The sequence below is a fragment of the Myodes glareolus genome, chromosome X (assembly GCF_982192425.1).
Source record: "Myodes glareolus chromosome X, mMyoGla1.1, whole genome shotgun sequence".
Classification (NCBI taxonomy): Eukaryota; Metazoa; Chordata; class Mammalia; order Rodentia; family Cricetidae; genus Myodes; species Myodes glareolus.
The window spans coordinates 28,917,825-28,937,357 of NC_142053.1; the positions used below are offsets into that span (position 1 = coordinate 28,917,825).

Consider the following 19,533-nt stretch of genomic DNA (forward strand, 5'->3'; position numbering starts at 1 on the left):
AAAAAAAAACTGTTGACAAGTGGGTATGCACTCTGAGGATTTTTAAAAAAAGATGACTGTTTTTTGTATGTACAAAAGTTTAGGCTTGTGATTCTGTTAAGATTGCTTATAAGATTACCCTTTGAGATAAATAATAAAGTGACTGGTCCTTTCTTTGTAACTGCAAAATGCAGCCTGCCAGCAAAACACCTGGCTGAGAAAAATACCTTGCTTGCTTACACTGTTAATCTATAACACGTTGCTTGGATAGGAATGCATGTGACTTCTTGAGATAATTTGTTTTTCATCTATAGTACATAGGATGTTCAACTATGTAAGGGAAATGGGAAACATATTTACTTTTATTCATTATAATTATTCACTTGAAAAAATAAAATGTAACTACATTGAATTTTGTATTGCCTGAAAGATTTTGTTGGGATATATAAGCTCTAAGGGAAAAATAATAAGAACAGAGACAAAAGATGATAGAAAGACCCTAAGTGTGTGTGTGTGTGTGTTTTCCTTTTTTACCAGCACAAAGTTAAGTTTAGCTCTCCTTGCTGGCCCCAGAGAATTAAGCTTTTCTCTGTCAGATAGAAAAGTCAAGTTGAGTGACTAATTCACCGACTCCATGCCTCTCCTTCACTCCCTGAGCTGCTAGAGGCAGGTCCTCATGGCAGCATTAGGGAAGAGACATCCAGCTTCCATTCAATGTCCCTCTGCACCATCGGAAACCATAGAAAATGACACAGTTGTGTGCTTGTCACCGAGAGCCAGCAGAGTGGGCACAATAATGCAGTGCACTGGGTGTCTCCTGAAATTTTGAGTGACGCCTAAACTTATTCAGGAACTGTTTAAGAAATTACAAGGGTGGAAAATTAGTTTAAATATTAATTTGTTTCTGAAACCTCGAGAACTGGATAATATACAAATATACCTTTTAAAGTGTCAATTCAGCTCCTCTCAGGGAGAAAATTGGGCTAGGAGTAGGAGCCAAGAAAGAAGGAGCCTCCTTCTGGTCTGGATGGGTTGAATCTTCTGTTCCTTTTGAAGTAGCAGGACCTCTGGCAGAGTGGCTGCTAATGCCGTGTAGTCTCCACAGAAATGGAGAACAGTAAACAAATCTGGGAGCTGCTTAAATGAATACACGTTGTTGTTTCCTGAGACTCGTGGAAGTAGCCTCTTGGAAATTTTCTCTGACTCCATAGTGGGTATGGAAGTCCCAGGTATGGTCAGAACCAGCTCTTTCTGGATTCAGACTGTCTCCCTGAAGATTTTCCATATTCCTCTTGCACATCTCTGGTGCAATGTGGTCAGGGTAAGGATGCAAATATCGTGATAGAGGACGTAAAGGAATGGATGGATGAATGTAAACATGCTACACCACTTAACAAGCATGTATGACATAAAAAGCCTACTGATGCTCACTCAGCGATGTCACCCCACAGAAGGAGACCTTGGCGTTTGCTTTAAATGCTGTTTGTTCCTGGACAAATGTCCTTGATAACTGGCCCGCATACCATCCTTATGCAGAAGACACATGAAGCAGATGAGCTGACAAGGTATTTATTTCAAGTACAAGTTCTTAGGGAGGAAAGATGGAATAACGTGAGTGGGAGACCAAATGCGACCACAAGTGGTTCCAGGTCAAGGGTGGCACACTATGGCTTGTGCACTGTCTTCAGAGAAGTGGACTGGGGCCTAGGAGGAGTACTGCTCGGCCCCGACAGATTCTGCCCTCTCCAGAACTGCTCTCTCCTCTTCTTGAACCATCTCTAAAATGAGAGGGAAGAGGGATTTGTTCAGTAGAGTAATCAGGACATAATCAGAAAACACACCATGGGGTGTTAGCTGGCCCTATAATTTATACCGCACAGAAGAACCTGCTGTCTCACTGCCCTAATTCTGTGAGGGACTGAGGGGCTGGCGCAGGGTCCAGTGCTTGCCTAGAATGTGGGAGGCCCTGGTTTCCACCCCAGCACTGCAAAATCGTCCCTGGACAAGTGTCCAGATGTCGCATGTCTTTCTCCCTCTCTACAGTAATCCACTGGAGGATGTTAGCAGCATTTTCAGCAGATGCACCAGTGTGCTGCAGACAAACATAATGCTGGGTGCCCTAATCTGTGTGGCTTCACCGGGCGCTTCAAACAGCAGGAGGAGGACAGGGCATTTGGACTCTACGCTTCCCCCATTCCCATCAGCCTCTGTTTAACCAAGTTTACACCCGCATTATGAGTGCAGGGTTCACCCTGTGAATTATTCTCACCCAAGTTACCCCTGTAAGGATAGAATCTATGCTTAATTTTCAGTGTTTCAAATAGTGCAGAATCGTGGTGCCCCTAGCTACACTGATTTGAATCCTTTATATGTCATAATCCCAGGAAGTGTTCACAGAGAAACGCTATCTAAAGGATACCAGCATTAAAGGACTTGAGTGTATGTTTACCTATTTATAAACGTATTGTTAATACTGAATGAAAGAAGGCAACACAGTAGGACCGTGACTTGCACCTAGGTACGGTGGAGGACAAAGTCTATAATAGATACGTGGGAAAGCAGGGACATCTGGGAGAGTTCAGAGTGTGTGCCCAGACTGAACTGCGGCATGTGGGGAGAGGAGAAGGGAGGAGACAGGAGAAAGGGAACCAGTAGGAGAGAGATCCAAGTTGGGGTAGCAGGCCAGAGTCCAGAAATGCCAGTAACTGACATGGGTAAGATGCTCAGTGAGAAGAATATCTATCCAGGGCATCCCAAGTGGAATGGGACACCTGTCAGAGACAAACATGCTCCAAGTCACAGTGGAAAGGTGTCCCTTGCCCTTGTGATTGGAGCCCAGTGGACGTAAGAGGAACTTCCTGGTATAGAATGGTGGCTTTTATAGTAACAGTAGACTAGCAGGCAGCTTGGAGTAACACTTACCCAGTAAGAAGAGGAGGGGAGAGAGCAGGAGAATAAGAGAGATGTCTCCGTGGGTGTAGCAGGACAGAGGAGCAGCCGGCTGAAGGAGCCATAGAGACATGGATAGAGTATAGAGTGCCCACATGGAGGACATAGCTGACCAGACACCAGAGAGATGAGAGCAGCAGTTAGAAAGCAGGCAGAGGGGAGCAGCAGCTGAAGGAACCATAGAGACGTGGATAGAGTATAGAGTGCCCACATGGAGGACATAACAGGCCAGACACCAGAGAGATGAGAGCAGCAGTTAGAAAGCAGGCAGAGGGGAGCAGCAGCTGAAGGAGAGACCCTAGGCTGTGGAATCAAATGTTGTGGGTGGCACAAGTCTGCAGAATCAAATGATCCACACATACTGAGAAGAGTCAGAGCAGATGCTTGACTAAGAAGGGCTGAGTTCCCTAGCAGGAAGCTCATTTATGCCTCTCCGTGGTGTCAGCACCAGATAAATAAAAAATAAATAAATAAAATAAAAAGGGAAGGAACATGACTGGTCCCAGGTTCACTGCCAGATGAATGGAAAAAAGAAATTAAAAGGGAAGGAGAATGACTGGTCCTGGGTATGATGAAGAAGGGTTATTACTGATATACAGAGAGCATTGGGAGAGGCTGGACATGTGTGGAAGTCCAGAGGGGACATGACCAGACTGAACTGTCCCATGTGAAGAGAGTGGGTGAGGGGATATAGAGCAAAGACGGGGAAACAGGTGCAGCATCCAAGAGAACCAAGGAGAGAAGACATAATGACGGGTAACCAAAAAGATTCAGTTATATTGGGAAGGGAACCTAGCTTGAGCTGGTGAGGTTTAGGAAGGAAGGGAGAAAGGGAGGGAGGGAGGGAGGGAGGGAGGAAGGGAGGGAGGGAGAGAGGGAGAGAGGGAGAGAGGGAGAGAAGGAGGGAGGGAGGGAGAAAGGGAGGGAGGGCAGATGTGCAAGCCAGAATGGCCTTTTGCAGGTAGGGAGCTTGGTTGCAGGGAGAACCTGGAGGCCAGGTCGTCTTTGATATGCTACATAGACACTTAGCCTTCTGCCCCAGGTTTGAAACCTGACAAATACAGCTACAGACACATAGGACATTTACATATTTTGTAAGTTACGGAACACGTGTTCATAATTTAAGCACAGGACACTTGTGTTGTAATACATATATGTTTAAGCGTGGCACAGGACACTTGTGTGTGTAATATATATATGTTTAAGAGAGAACGTAGCTTTGTTCTAATCAGTGTCCCATTAGGAAGTTGGGTTCGAATTAAAATGGGCTGGTTCTGTACAGTGAGGCTTCTGGTTTAATTTTCTACCCACAAAGATCACAAAGCTTGAAAATTACTTCAATGTGGCTGTAGCAATGGCCCAAGGAGAAAGACAGTTGCTGTTCTTGAGGGCCTGAATTCAGTTCCCAGCTCCCCTCTCTGCTGGCTAGCAATCCTTTGTAACTTCAGCTAGAGGGCTCCCAATATCCTCTAGTGACTGCCATAGGCACTCATTCACATACATGTGACAAGTGGGAATACACAAACGCACACACACACACACACACACACACACACACACACACATTTTAAAAGGAACCTTTTCAATGTCGTTTTGAGACACAGTTAGGTCAGAACAGCACTCCAACTTTGGGGACAGGACAAGCATATCCCAGCCCCGAGGGAAGTTCTCGAATGGCTGTGCTGGGTCCAGTGGCCTTTTGTAGACTACTCACTTGCACTTTGCCTTCCGTCACGCACATCCATCTTGCCAGCTGTTTTCTGAGAGCAAAAATAGCGGGAAGTCAGTATTTGGACGCACAGATGAAATAAAGCATGTTACAGACTCTACATTTATTAAAATACTTGTCTCAGTGCCTGCCCTCTAGGACGGCCAGTTTGTACAAGTGACTTTAATTCAGCAGAAAGGGCTATCCATAGTCAAAGACCTAGGTCCAGAGCTAGTCAGCTATAGAAAACCAACAATAGAGACCGAGAATACCTCTGAGAGATGCCCTGAACACTGGGTGTGTGGAGCATAAAACTGCCTCAAAAATGTCACAGTGCAAAGCAAAAGCTCCAAAACCAAATGCTCACAGGAAAGTCCTGGGTGAGGGCCTTTGCCACCCTGGAAGGATAGCACAAAAGAAGATGGCCTCTTGGAAATTGCCTGAGGATTCCTGATGTTCTGTTAACATGTAAAGCTGTCCAACACGTAGCTCATCAGGACAGGGCCTGTTACATTCGTTTCATATAGTGTGTGTGTGTGTGTGTGTGTGTGTATGTGTGTATGTGTGTGTGTATTTGTGTGTGTGTGTGTGTGTGTGTGTGTGTGTGTGTGTGTGAGAGAGAGAGAGAGAGAGAGAGAGAGAGAGAGAGAGAATGAGAGAGAGAATGTTTCTGTATCACAGTGGTCACAGTGTACATGGGGAATCAGAGCATGGCTACCTGGACTTGGTTCTCTCTGGGTCTCAGGTCAGAACCATCTCCCATGCCAGGGAAACAAAATGTTAAAATCATGTCAGGCACAAAACACATGTCTCAAAAGTGTTCATTGCCGGCCACACAGTCCTGGATTCCCGGCTTGAGGAAGACTGAAATTAGAGCCATCCTGAAAGTTAGAGTCCATTCTGGGCTACAGAGTGAGACCCTGCATAAGAAAACCAGAAGATAAGAAAAGAAAAAGTAAAACCCAGGCCTAAACCACCAACAAAGAGGGTCTCTTGGGTACTGGGCTGCACGTAACTGAGGACGACCTTGAGTGTGTGACCTAGTGTCCTTCTCAAATGCTGGGGCTACAGACACACTGGTTTGATAAACACAGTGGATTTTCCCGGTGCTGAGATAGTTTTCTAGGAAGCAAGAGACTGCACTGGTTTTTTCAGTGATGAGAAATGCAGAAATCACCATGATCAACACTGAAGCTTATACCTTTCTCCCTTTCTTCCTCCTTTTCCACACAGGGTAAATGCCCTGGCTGTCCTGGAACTCACTCTGTAGCCCAGGCTGGCCTGGAGCTCACGGAGATCTGCCTGCCTCTGCCTCCCAGTCGCTGGGACTAAAAGCATGCGCTGCCACCGACTTGCACTGAAGCTTATCTTTAAGGAAAATTTTTTGGGAGGGCGCAGAAATTTTCAGAAAATGCCAAAAACAGCAATTAAGGGAAATGTGTCGATGTGTTTACCATGAGTCAGCAAAAGTCAAACATATGTGATGTCCAAACATATGTGATGTCCAACAAAAGCAGAGTGTTTCCTGTGTTGTGCCAGCCACATCTCAGGCTTCCCAGGCAGTTCTGACCTGACCTCCTTAGATCAACAGGCACTGGTAAACATTTCTACTGGGTCCGCTAAATACTACCTGAGAAGAGCCCCACGCCCATCACAGAACCCTAGGACAGCAAGGCAGGGCTCCTGCAGGCCTGAATGGGTGGGTGGATTTCCATTCCAGAGGACAAAAAGGAGGCAGACAAAATGGCTCAGCAGATAAACTCACTTGCCAGCCAGGATGAGGAGCTGATTTTGAGCCCCGGACCCACATCCTCGAAGGAAGGAACCAAGTCCTTCAAGCTGTCTGTCCTTTGACCTCCAAATGTGAGACACAGCTCCCCCCACCCCGACACCAAGACAAAGAATAAATCTTCAAAATGTAATGTAACTTTTCAATAAATGAAAATAAGGACAGGTGACAGCGAGCCAGAGGCCCCTATGTACCAGGTTGTTCCCCCTCAAAAGACTTGAGGCCGCGCAATCTGCTTACCCTTCTTCAGCATTTACTAATTCCTCTGGAAAATGCGTTCCAACTCCTGCAGCTGCAGCCTCATAAACCTTTCACGGAGGAGGTGGCAGGACATGAGCGTTGACACAGGCTGGACACTGGGCATCGTAACTATCAGAGGTTGTGCAGGTGGCATCCTAACTGGCACAGGTTGTACATTGGGAATTGCTGCTGGCACAGGCTGCACATGGCACATCATATTTGACACAGGCTGAACACGCGGCATTGTAGTTGGCCTAGACTGAACACGGGGTCTAAGTGGCACGTGTTGCATATTGCGCCCAGTACCTGGCATAGTCTGTACATTGGGCACTGCAATGGGTACAGGCTGTACACAGGCAGCCCTGACTTGCATAGGCTGTCCTATAGGAACTGGCACATGTGGTATGCTAGGTACCTTGGCTAGTATAGGCTGTACATAGGGCACAATAACTGGCATAGGATGGACTTGGGGTACAGTAACAGGCATAGTCTGTACCCAGGGCACAGTGATTGGCATACACTGAATATGACGTACATTAGCAGGCATAGGGTGTCTCTGATGCACAATGACTGCCATGTGCTGGACATGGGGTACATAAATGGGCATAGGCTGACTATGCTGCACAGTGATTGCCGTATACTGGACATTGGGTCCATTAATGGGCATAGGCTGTCTCCAGGGCACTGTGATTGGCACAGGCGGCATACCAGGCACTATTACTGACATAGGCTGTATATTAGGTACTGTTACCGACATATACTGTACACAGGGCACCATATGTGGCATACGCTGTGATCCAGGTAGAAACTCTGGCACAAGTTGTACATTGGGTACTGTAACTGGCACAGGCTGTGCACAATGTACCATTGGTGGCAAAGGCTGTACCAGGGGAACTGTAACTGATACAGGCTGTACACGACCTACTGTATGTGGCATAGGCTGTACCAGGGGAACTGTAACTGATACAGGCTGTATATGCCCTACTGTATGTGGCATAGGCTGTACACAGGGAACTGTAAACAATACAGGCTGTACACGACCTACTGTATGTGGCATAGGCTGTACCAGGGGAACTGTAACTGATACAGGCTGTACACGACCTACTGTATGTGGCACAGGCTGTACCCAGGGAACTGTAACCGATACAGGCTGTACATGACCTACTGTATGTGGCATAGCCTGTACCAGGGGAACTGTAACTGATACAGGCTGTACACGACCAACTGTATGTGGCATAGGCTGTACCAGGGGAACTGTAACTAATACAGGCTGTATATGACCTACTGTATGTGGCATAGGCTGTACCAGGGGAACTGTAACTGATACAGGCTGTATATGACCTACTGTATATGGCATAGGCTGTACACAGGGAACTGTAACCAATACAGGCTGTACACGACCTACTGTATGTGGCATAGGCTGTACCAGTGGAATTGTAATTGATACAGGCTGTACACGGCCTACTGTATGTGGCATAGGCTGTACCCAGGGAACTGTAACTGATACAGGCTGTACATGACCTACTGTATGTACCATAGGCTGTACCCAGGGAACTGTAACTGATACAGACTGTACACGACCTACTGTATATGGCATAGGCTGTACCCAGGGAACTGTAACTGATACAGGCTGTACACGACCTACTGTATGTGGCATTGGCTGTACCCAGGGAACTGTAACTGATACAGGCTGTACACGACCTACTGTATATGGCATAGGCTGTACCAGGGGAACTGTAACTGATACAGGCTGTACATGACCTACTGTATGTGGCATAGGCTGTACCCAGATAACTGTAACTGATACAGGCTGTACATGACCTACTGTATATGGCATAGGCTGTACCAGGGGAATTGTAACTGATACAGGCTGTACATGACCTACTGTATATGGCATAGGCTCTACCAGGGGAATTGTAACTGATACAGGCTGTACACGACCAACTGTATATGGCATAGGCTGTACCCAGGGAACTGTAACTGATACAGGCTGTACACGACCTACTGTATTTGGCATAGGCTGTACCCAGGGAACTGCAACTGATACAGCCTGTACATGTCCTAGTGTATGTAGCATGGGCTGTACCCAGGGAACTGTAATAGATACAAGCTGTACAGTACCTACTGTATATGGCATAGGCTGTACCCAGGAAACTGTAACTGATACAGGCTGTACAGGATGTACTGTCTGTGGCATAGGCTGTACCAGGGGAACAGTAACTGATACAGGCTGTACACGACCTACTGTATATGGCATAGGCTGTACCCAGGGAACTATAACTGATACAGGCTGTACATGACCTACTGTATATGGCATAGGCTGTACCAGGGGAATTGTAACGGATACAGGCTGTACACGACCAACTGTATATGGCATAGGCTGTACCCAGGGAACTGTAACTGATACAGGCTGTACACGACCTACTGTATTTGGCATAGGCTGTACCCAGGGAACTGCAACTGATACAGCCTGTACATGTCCTAGTGTATGTAGCATGGGCTGTACCCAGGGAACTGTAATAGATACAAGCTGTACAGTACCTACTGTATATGGCATAGGCTGTACCCAGGAAACTGTAACTGATACAGGCTGTACAGGACGTACTGTCTGTGGCATAGGCTGTACCAGGGGAACAGTAACTGATACAGGCTGTACACGACCTACTGTATATGGCATAGGCTGTACCCAGGGAACTATAACTGATACAGGCTGTACACGACCTACTGTATATGGCATAGGCTGTACCAGGGAAATTGTAACTGATACAAGCTGTACATGACCTACTGTATGTGGCATAGGCTGTACCAGGGGAACTGTAACTGATACAGGTTGTACACGACCAACTGTATATGGCATAGGCTGTACCCAGATAACTGTAACTGATACAGGCTGTACATGACCTACCGTATATGGCATAGGCTGTACCAGGGGAACTGTAACTGATACAGGCTGTACATGACCTACTGTATATGGCATAGGCTGTACCAGTGGAACTGTAACTGATACAAGCTGTACACGACCTACTGTATGTGGCATTGGCTGTACCCAGGGAACTGTAACTGATACAAGCTGTATACGACCTACTGTATGTGGTATAGGCTGTACCCAGGGAACTGTAACTGATACAGGCTGTACATGACCTACTGTATATGGCATAGGCTGTACCAAAGGAATTGTAACTGATACAGGTTGTACACGACCTACTGTATATGGCATAGGCTGTACCAGGGAAACTGTAACTGATACAGGCTGTACATGACCTACTGTATGTGGCATAGGCTGTACCCAGATAACTGTAACTGATACAGGCTGTACATGACCTACTGTATATGGCATAGGCTGTACCAGGGGAATTGTAACTGATACAGGCTGTACATGACCTACTGTATATGGCATAGGCTGTACCAGGGGAATTGTAACTGATACAGGCTGTACACGACCAACTGTATATGGCATAGGCTGTACCCAGGGAACTGTAACTGATACAGGCTGTACACGACCTACTGTATTTGGCATAGGCTGTACCCAGGGAACTGCAACTGATACAGCCTGTACATGTCCTAGTGTATGTAGCATGGGCTGTACCCAGGGAACTGTAATAGATACAAGCTGTACAGTACCTACTGTATATGGCATAGGCTGTACCCAGGAAACTGTAACTGATACAGGCTGTACAGGATGTACTGTCTGTGGCATAGGCTGTACCAGGGGAACAGTAACTGATACAGGCTGTACATGACCTACTGTATATGGCATAGGCTGTACCCAGGGAACTATAACTGATACAGGCTGTACACGACCTACTGTATATGGCATAGGCTGTACCAGTGGAACTGTAACTGATACAGGCTGTACACGACATACTGAATGTGGCACAGACTGCACACCCTTTTTGCCCCCCATGCCTTTGGTGACAAGATCCTGAGGCTGCAGCTCATTCTCCTGGCCATGACCACCGGTGGCGCCATCTTGGTTCCCGTCATCCACGAGGCCTGCGGCACCAGCAGCTGAGGTGCCTTCTCCTGCTCCTTCTTCTTCTGCTGCTTCGGCTGCGGCACCGCGCCCAGCCTGGCCCTGTTCATTTTCTTCCTCATTTCTTCCCTCTTCAGCCAGCAAGACCGTGGGTGTCTGAGCACCTGAAAGTGGGGAAACAGAGAAACTGATACAGGTTGTACACAACCTACTGTATATGGCATAGGCTGTACCCAAGTAACTATAACTGATACAGGCTGTACACGACCTACTGTATATGGCATAGGCTGTACCCAGGAAACTGTAACTGATACAAGCTGTACATGACCTACTGTAGTTGGCATAGGTTGTACCCAGGGAACTGTAACTGATACAGGCTGTACATGACCTACTGGATGTGGCATAGGCTCTACCCAGGGAACTGTAACTGATACAAGCTGTACATAACCCACTGCATATGGCATAGGCTGTACCCAGGGAACTGTAACTGATACAGGCTGTACATGACCTACTGTATGTGGCATAGGCTGTACCAGGGGAACTGTAACTGATACAGGCTGTACATGACCTACTGTATATGGCATAGGCTGTACTCAGGGAACTATAACTGATACAAGCTGTATACAACGTACTGTATGTGGCATAGGCTGTACCAGTGGAACTGTAACTGATACAGGCTGTACACACTCTACTGTATATGGCATAGGCTGTACCCAGGGAACTGTAACTGATACAGGCTATACACGACATACTGTATATGGCATAGGCTTTACCCAGGGAACTGTAACTGATACAGGCTGTACACGACATACTGAATGTGGCACAGACTGCACACCCTTTGCGCCCCCCATGCCTTTGGTGACAAGATCCTGAGGCTGCAGCTCATTCTCCTGGCCATGACTACCGGCGGCGCCATCTTGGTTCCCGTCATCCAGGAGGCCCGCGGCACCAGCAGCTGAGGGGCCTTCTCCTGCTTCTTCCGCTTCTGCTGCTGAGGCTGCGGCACCGCGCCCAGCCCGGCCCTGTTCATTTTCTTCCTCATTTCTTCCCTCTTCAGCCAGCAAGACCGTCGGTGCCTCAGCACCTGAATGTGAGGAAACAGAGAAAGATGGTTACCCAGGGTAGTGCGAAGTCGCTATGGCGTCAGGGAAGGCAAAGCGGGCAGTGCCGAGTGCTTGTACAGGTCACCTCCGAGAGACACCAGTCCCCTCATGAACATCCTCAAACCACCACTCCCAGAACGCACTGACCATTTAAATTTTCTTCATCAGGGTCTTCATGAGGCAGGGTGTTGGTGTTTCGACGCTCCATGACAGAAAGCTGTCGAAATCACTCGAGGCTTGCCTTCCCCTGAGTTTCTTCAGGCTCTAAGATGGAGACCCCTACAGTTCCGGCAGGAGAGCATCTCAGCCAGCAGGGCTCACTTCCGGTCTGGCACGCTGGTACTGCAGGTACCTTTGTATCCAATCATGAGCGTGCGTGCCATCCTTGCTTCCGGTTGACCCCTGTTACTATGGGCTGAGCCCCCTGACTGGCAAAACTGAGGGCAGTTTGGAGCCTCAATGAACAGATTGTTTTCAGGGAAGGGATGGCACCTAGGTAAGTAAGGTGTAGAACGAGCCTTCCAAGTTGTAGCTTAACCGAGTCCCCTGACTCTTCCTAGGGAACAGGTGGTAGTCAGCCACGGGAACCGATATTCAGGGAGTAATAAAAGATTCGCCAATAGCGCTGAAGGTCTTGTGGAAATGCGAGGACAGTATCTCTTAGTCTAGTGGCCCACATTCAGTCCCTGGTTCTTGGCTGAGAATGGATATTAAATAATGTGTTAATCTGGGAGGCTCTTCTTTGGACTTCCACAGAAAGTGAAGTTAGAGCCTGCTTGCTTCCATGTTCTGACTTTGCAGGAGCCTGGGGCAGGGTTGCAGGTTCTGGGACTGTTCAGCAGGCAGATCGGTGGGTTCATTGTCGTCAGGGCTACTGAGGAGGAGCTTAGTAGTACTGTCCAGCCTTCATGAGTGCTGGCAAAAGCTGTGAGAATACCTGTGCTGTGGTTCCTCACCTTTCTCTTGGATGCATTTCTGACGTCTTCTGTGAATGGTCAAAGTGTCAAGAGCAGGCCTTTATGCCTTGTTTTCACCCCATAGTAAAGCAGCCCCTTCACTGGCATGTGGTCAGACTGGTTCCAAGGCAGCCAGCTTTTCCCAACGTGTCCTGGCCACTCTTAAAATGGAAGGGCCCCTAAGTACTAGTGTGTGTCCAGGAACAGACTATTTGGGGCTGGGAATATTCTGGAGCCCTGGTGCTGAAATTCTTCCAGGATAAGACTTATCTCACAGTTCTGGTAACTACCTCATTGCTAAATGTATGCTTCCTGTCCTTTGTCTTTACTGTATAACCTGAGTCTCCTTTTGGTGAGGTCTCCAGGGTCTGAGAATTATTTTCTCTGTTTCTGACTGTGATTATAAAGACATTCATTTATGTGCTGGGGATGTAGTTCATTTTGCAGAGTCCTTGTGAAGTATGCCTAAAAGCTTGGATTAGAGCTCCCCAATTGCATAAAGTGACAGGCTGTCCCAGTCTGAACACTGTGACACAGGAAGATCATAGCTTCAACGTCGTTCTTTGTTTCAGAGTGAGTTTTAATCCTGCCTTGGGCATTTGGTCGAGAGAGAGAGAGAGAGAGAGAGAGAGAGAGAGAGAGAGAGAGAGAGATCCATTTCTCATTTCATCTTATCAGTTCTGTCTGTCACTTCTCATTTCCCTGCCAGAGAGCAATGGGCATGATTTGGTTTTTAAAATGTAACCATGCTTGTTTCAAAAATTGTGTGAATGTACAGCTTTATCCCAAAAGCCTCCTTGGTAATCCAGGTGTTTCTATCCTGTCTCTTGAGAGGTCCTGCATTTTAGGCCCTTAGGACAGAACTCCACTGAGCTCCAGCTCTGCTCTCCTGAGCTGCAGGTGCCCCTCTTGCATTTCCCCTGTTGCATTGCGGCTTCAGAGCGCAGCAGTAGCTCAGAGGGCTTGGGGAGCCCTTCTGATCAGGACCCTCCTGAGGAATTCTAGCCTTGCATAGGAGAACATGGGCCCTTGTGTATCTAGAGAAGTCACTGGGGGCTACGGCCTTTGGAACTCTGGAAACCCAGCTTCTGCTGTTCAGTGCCCCTCTGTACCATGTGATCTTGGAAGATCCCAGGCATTCTCATGGGTGCCACAGAGCTGAAAGGGTAAACACGGTACTGACAAACACTGAGTGGTTCTTGAATCTTTAATGCCATCTCTCATTTTTTCATACTTCTTGCTTTTATTTGTAGTTAGTTCTAAAACATTTTCTTGATTCTTTGTGAATTTCACATCACGCATGCTAATACGACTCATCCCCTGTCTCCTCACTTCTGCCCTCTGCCCTTGCAACCTCCCCTGCCAAAATAAAGTTTAAAAGTAAAACAAAAACCTGAACCAAATCAAACACCCCTCAAACCTCGGTGCGGAAGCTGCGGCGTGTCACAGGTTACCTTCAGTTCACACATATGCGCCCTTTTCTTGCAAGTGCTCGTTGCACGGAGTCATTGGTCTGGTTCAGGGCCTCTGGTTTCTGCTGCACTGTGGGCACTGGGCCCTGACTGGGACTCTCCTGGATATCCTGTTGTTTCCCTGTGTTGTGGAGATCCTGCAGCTTTGGGGCTGTGCCTTCACGAGCTCCAGCGGTTCATAGATGAGGTGGGTGTGGGGTGGGCTACCTTGTTGTCCTGACTCTGGGTCTGGGTGGTAGCTGGGCTGCTTCAGCCTGCCAACTTTCTCTCTCTGTCACCACCCAGGAGAGATCTCCATGTCTTGGTCTGCGGTCCTACCACAGCCTGAGTCTATGCTGATGTCTGTGACCCCTGTTGCCACCAAACACCACACTGATTCCCAGGATCTTGGCTCCCACCCTGTGGCCTTCTTGGTGCCTGAGAGCTGTGCCACTGCTGAACCCATACTGACCTGAGTGATGTGTGCTGCCACCCAGGCCCAGGGTGTCATATGGGCCCGAGCTGCAGCAGGGACATGTCTGGGTCAGTGACCCTGCCACAGCCGGGGTCGGCACTCATGTCTGAGATTCCTGTGTGAATGCTCAGGATCTGGGCTTACACCTGGGCCTATACGGGTGTTCACAGGCCATGCTGTTCAGAGGGACCTGCATTGCCACCTGGGCCACTGTGACATCTGGGCCTGGGCCCCCTCCAAGGACCCTGTCTGGGTTCATGGTCCAACCACAGCAGGGACCTGTCTTGCTATCCATGGCCCATATTGCCATTAAGGGCCACTCAGACACGTCAAGGGCCTGGGCACCACCACGGGCCAGATCACTGTGGGAGAGTTGAGCCTCTGTTGGAGCCAGGCACATCTGAGGAGCCTGTGCTGCTGCCATGGCCATGGTTTCACTGGGGGCCTGGGCTGCCCCCAGGGGCCTTGTCTGGGCTTGGGCCTGGCTGGGTCTGTGATCCTGCCGCCTCTGTGGTCTGTGCTATGTCCCTGGCTCCTGTCACCACTGAAAGCAGTGAGGATAGGGCTGCACAGAGTTGGTCCCGCCCCTCACTGGCTGAAGCACTAGGGAGAACTGGTCCTGCCCCCACCCACTGCAGCTCTCAGAACAGGCTCTGCACCTAGCCTGGGCAGCACAGCAGAGCTGGGGTGCAGGTGAGTCAGCCCCGAAGTCATGCGAGTGAGAGAGCTAGCCCATGGTCTATCACATGGTAGCATGAGCGAGGGAGAGATAGCCCCTTGCCCCAGGCACCTTACCTACCGCAGGCAGAAAAAGCTGGTCCCAGGGTCCCAAGATTTGGAGAGCTGATCCTGCCCCTCACAGACTGCAGCACTCAGGAAGGCAGGCCCTGCTCTTTGTCCGGGCAGCACAGTAGGGCTGACCCCCATTGATGGGGGTTCAGATGATCAGGCCATGGGAATGCTTGAGGGAGATCAGACCCCACCCCTCATCTGGAATATGGTAGAGTGGGTGAGGGGGAGATGACCTCCCTCCCTGTCCTACCCTTTGCCACCTGAGACAGGCGGCTGATCTGGCCCTGAGGCTGGCACAGTTGGAAAATAGGCACTGCCCCCCCCACTACCAGTGCTGGGAATCAAATCTGGGTCACCTGGCAGTGCTCTTAAGGCCTTCTGATTTCACCTCTTAAAAAAATCATTTGCCCCTTAAAAATAAGATGGAATGTCTATATTTTAAAAATGTTTCAAGAGATACTAAAATCTTACATTGATATCATAAGTAACAAAAATATTCTTCTGAATTTTATAAGAAGGGTGACAGGGATTGCTGATAGGGTGCATGACTAATCACGCTTGATTTCCTTTTTAAAAAAATTATTGGGATTTTATTTTAAATTTCAAAATTACTTATTTTATATAGTCGAGTCAATGAAAATCTCAAGTATACACATATATAGTCATATATGTATGGACACATATATTTAGATTAATCTAGGTGCTTTACATAATGAAAAAAATCCTGTAATAGTATATATATTGGAGCCAAATTTATTATTTTTCCCAGCAAAGGGAAAAATCTTACTTCATGAAAAGAAAGGAAAATATAAAATCTTTAAAAACCTCAATTTTCTACTTAATTGTTTACATAACTTTAAAAATTCATAACCAAAGCAGCAAACATATTTAAATTGTAACATTTTTCCTTCTGCCAGCAACTTAAGTTACATGATCCACAGAATTTCTGCGAAAGATCTTCATGGTACTACTGGGTGATTGCACTCAGGAGGCAGAGGCAGGCGGACCTCTGTGAGTTCAAGGCCAGCCTGATCTACAGAGTGAGTTCCAGGACAGCCAGGGCTACACAGAGAAATCCTGTCTTGGAAACAAAAGAAAACAAGAAAACAAAAGCAGCAGAAAAGTCAGTTGGTGGTGATGCACGCCTTTAATCCCAGCACTTGGGAAGCAGAGGCAGGCAGATCTCTGTGAGTTCGAGGCCAGCCTGGTCTACAGAGTGAGTTCCCGGACAGCCAGGGCTACTCGGAGAAATCTTGTCTTGAGTCCTGCCCCCCGACACAAAAAAAGTCACCTAAAAAGAGGGAACCTCCGCAGAGGAGTTGCCTCCATCAGATTGACCTGTGGGCATGTCATGGGGGCATTTTCTTAGTGACTGATGTGGGAGGGCCCAATTCACTATAGAGGGTAGTGGTGGATACCCTGCCTAGGCAAATGTTCCCAGGTTCAAGGAGAAGCCATGTCTTGAAAGAATTTTTTTTTTTTTAAACAGGGCGAGCGAACCTCGATGAACAAATCAGTAAGCAGCACCCATTCACGGCCTCTGCATCAGCTCCTGCCTCCACTTTCCTGTCTTGGCTACCCCAGAGGATGGACTGTAACCGGTAAGCCCAGTAAGTAATCCCTTTACTCCACCAACTTGCTTTTGGCTTGCATCAGAGATCACTTAAGACATTTTCCAGGCTAGAATCTCCACAAGATTTGAATATTTTATCAAAGCCTTATGAAAGGCTCATAAGCCTTTCATAGGTCATATACAGTGAGTGTGTGTGTGCGCGCGCTTGCGCGCGTGTGAGCACATACACTATAAGGTGGCGCCCTTTGCTATTTTTTATATTTATTTATTTATTTATTTATTTGGTTTTTCGAGACACTCTTTGTAGCTTCAGAGTCTGTCCTGGAACTAACTCTGGTAGACCAGGCTGGTCTTGAACTCACAGAGATCTGCCTGCCTCTGCCTCCTGAGTGCTGGGACTAAAGGTGTGCGCCACCACCAACTGGTATGCACTTTGTATTAAAAGAAAGTTAGCTAAGTTCTACCATAACACAGCGCCATACTCCAGAGGCTGTGGGCCCCGGCTTTCTGGAGTTGGAAGACACAAACACAATTGAGTTGGGTTTTTTTCAAGAATCCCTTTCCAATTTATTAGCAGTTTCATTCCCTTCTTTAAATTCTATTTGAAACCTTGATTCAGCAGTTTACCTGGGCTATCAGGAGGTGTGCTCACTTCTTTTACACAAGGCTTTAGTGTGGGCAGGAAAAATCTCCAAGTTCTACACATTGCTTTTCTTTCATTGGCATTATATCCAGGTAATAGGTTTTCTTTTTCAAGACAGGGTTCTCTATGTAAGAGCCTTGTCTGGCTGTCCTGGAACTCGCTCTATAGACCAGGCTGGCCTCAAACTCAATGAGATCTGCCTGCCTCTGCCCCCCAAGTTCTGGGATTACAGGCGTGTGCCACCACTGCCTGGCTACTGGGCATAGATTCTTTTCAAGGCAGAGACTGGCCAGAAGCCGATTGCTTCCACTGCAAATTCTTACCTTTTTTTTTTTTTTTGATTTTTCGAGACAGGGTTTCTCTGTTGTTTTTGGTGCCTGTCCTGGAACTAGCTCTTGTAGACCAGGCTGGCCTCGAACTCACAAAGATTCGCCTGCCTCTGCCTCCCGAGTGCTGGGATTAAAGGCGTGCGCCACCACCGCCCGGCAAATTCTTACCTTTTAAATAATTAAGAAAAGACTGTTTCTCCTCTTCCTGGAGTGGGAGTTTAGACATTTCTTTGGCAACAGCAGTCAGCACAAATTTCTGCGGTGCTTAGGGGTGCTTAAATCCACCAGCAGCTCCTCCCGCCTATCTTTCAGTACAAATACTTCAGTTTTATCATCAGTTTCATACTTCAGCTTTAAATATTTTTGTTTTACATTTTAATTTAGTGTTAATTTAGTGTATGTATGTGTCTGTGTCTGTGTGTGTGCGCACACGCGTGTGCCTCTGTGTGCATGTGTGGAGGTCAGTAGTTGACTTCAGGCCTCTTTCTCCATTCTCTTCACCTTAGCTTTTGAGACAGTATTGAGGATGAACCCCTGGAATCTACCAGTGTTTGTCACTCCCAGTTCTGAAATTCTGAAGTTATAGCTATTGCTGCTGTGGCCTGATTTTATGTGGGTGCTGAGGATCTGAATTCAATTTCTCAAGCTTGCTTAGCAGGCACTTTCACCCCCCTCAATTTTCTCTCTCTCTCTCTCTCTCTCTCTCTCTCTCTCTCTCTCTCTCTCTCTCTCTCTCTTTCTTTCTTTTTTGTTTTCCAAGACAGGGTTTCTCTGTAGTTTTGGAGCCTGTTCTGGAACTAGCTCTTGTAGACCAGGCTGGCCTCGAACTCACAGAAGTTCCACCTGTCTCTGCCTCCCGAGTGCTGGGATTAAAGGCGTGCACCACCACCGCCCGGCAACATTTTCTTTTTTAAGCTTTATTTTTTATTTTATGTACATGGGTGTTTTGCCTGCAAGGATCTATGTAGAATGTGTGTGCAGTGCCCACAGAGGTCAGGAGAAGGCGTTGGGTCCTTCTGTAATGAAGTTACAGATATTTGTTAGCCACCATGTGGAGGCTGGGAACTGAACTTGGGTCCTCTGGAAGAGCAGCAAGTGCTCTTAACCACTTAGCCATCTCTCCAGCCTCAAAGAAGATTTGTGTGTGGGATTAAGGTTAAAGGTCTGAAATAAGGGACTATGCCCCTTCATCTCCTTTTCTTTCCTTTCTCTCCCTCCCTCCCTCCCTCCCTCCCTCCCTCCCTCCCTCCCTCCCTCCCTCCCTTCCTCCCTCCCTCCCCCTTTTCTTTCGTGATACAGAATCTCAGTATGTAGCTTTGGCTGGCCTGGAACTCACCATGTAGTCCTGGCTAGCCTTGAATTCACAGACATCTGCCTGTTTCTGCCTCCCGAGTGCTGGGACTAAAGGAGTGCACCACCATGCCTAGCTGGCATTTCCATAATGCTTAGTTTTGGTTGACCCTTCCCCCTTGTCCTTCTTGACCCTTGACCCCATATCCCTGCTCCTCATCTCTGCTCAAACCCTTCCACTCCCAGCAATTCCCTTCTCTTTCCAAATCACAGGTGTTCAATT

At 47.7% G+C, this 19,533-nt stretch overlaps 1 protein-coding gene across 1 annotated transcript; it reads right to left on the minus strand.

Moving 5' to 3' along the window:
* Positions 1-1,532: 1,532 nt before the first annotated feature.
* On the minus strand, positions 1,533-15,053 carry LOC148117242 (uncharacterized). Its single transcript, XM_087902535.1, has 7 exons — positions 14,768-15,053; positions 14,568-14,670; positions 12,698-12,726; positions 11,474-11,722; positions 6,666-10,802; positions 4,643-4,688; positions 1,533-1,757 (listed from the first exon to the last, which is right to left on the minus strand). Exons 1-5 carry the CDS (start codon positions 15,051-15,053, stop codon positions 6,682-6,684), a joined length of 4,788 nt encoding a protein of 1,595 aa, XP_087758661.1. The 3' UTR covers positions 1,533-1,757; positions 4,643-4,688; positions 6,666-6,681.
* Positions 15,054-19,533: the final 4,480 nt, after the last annotated feature.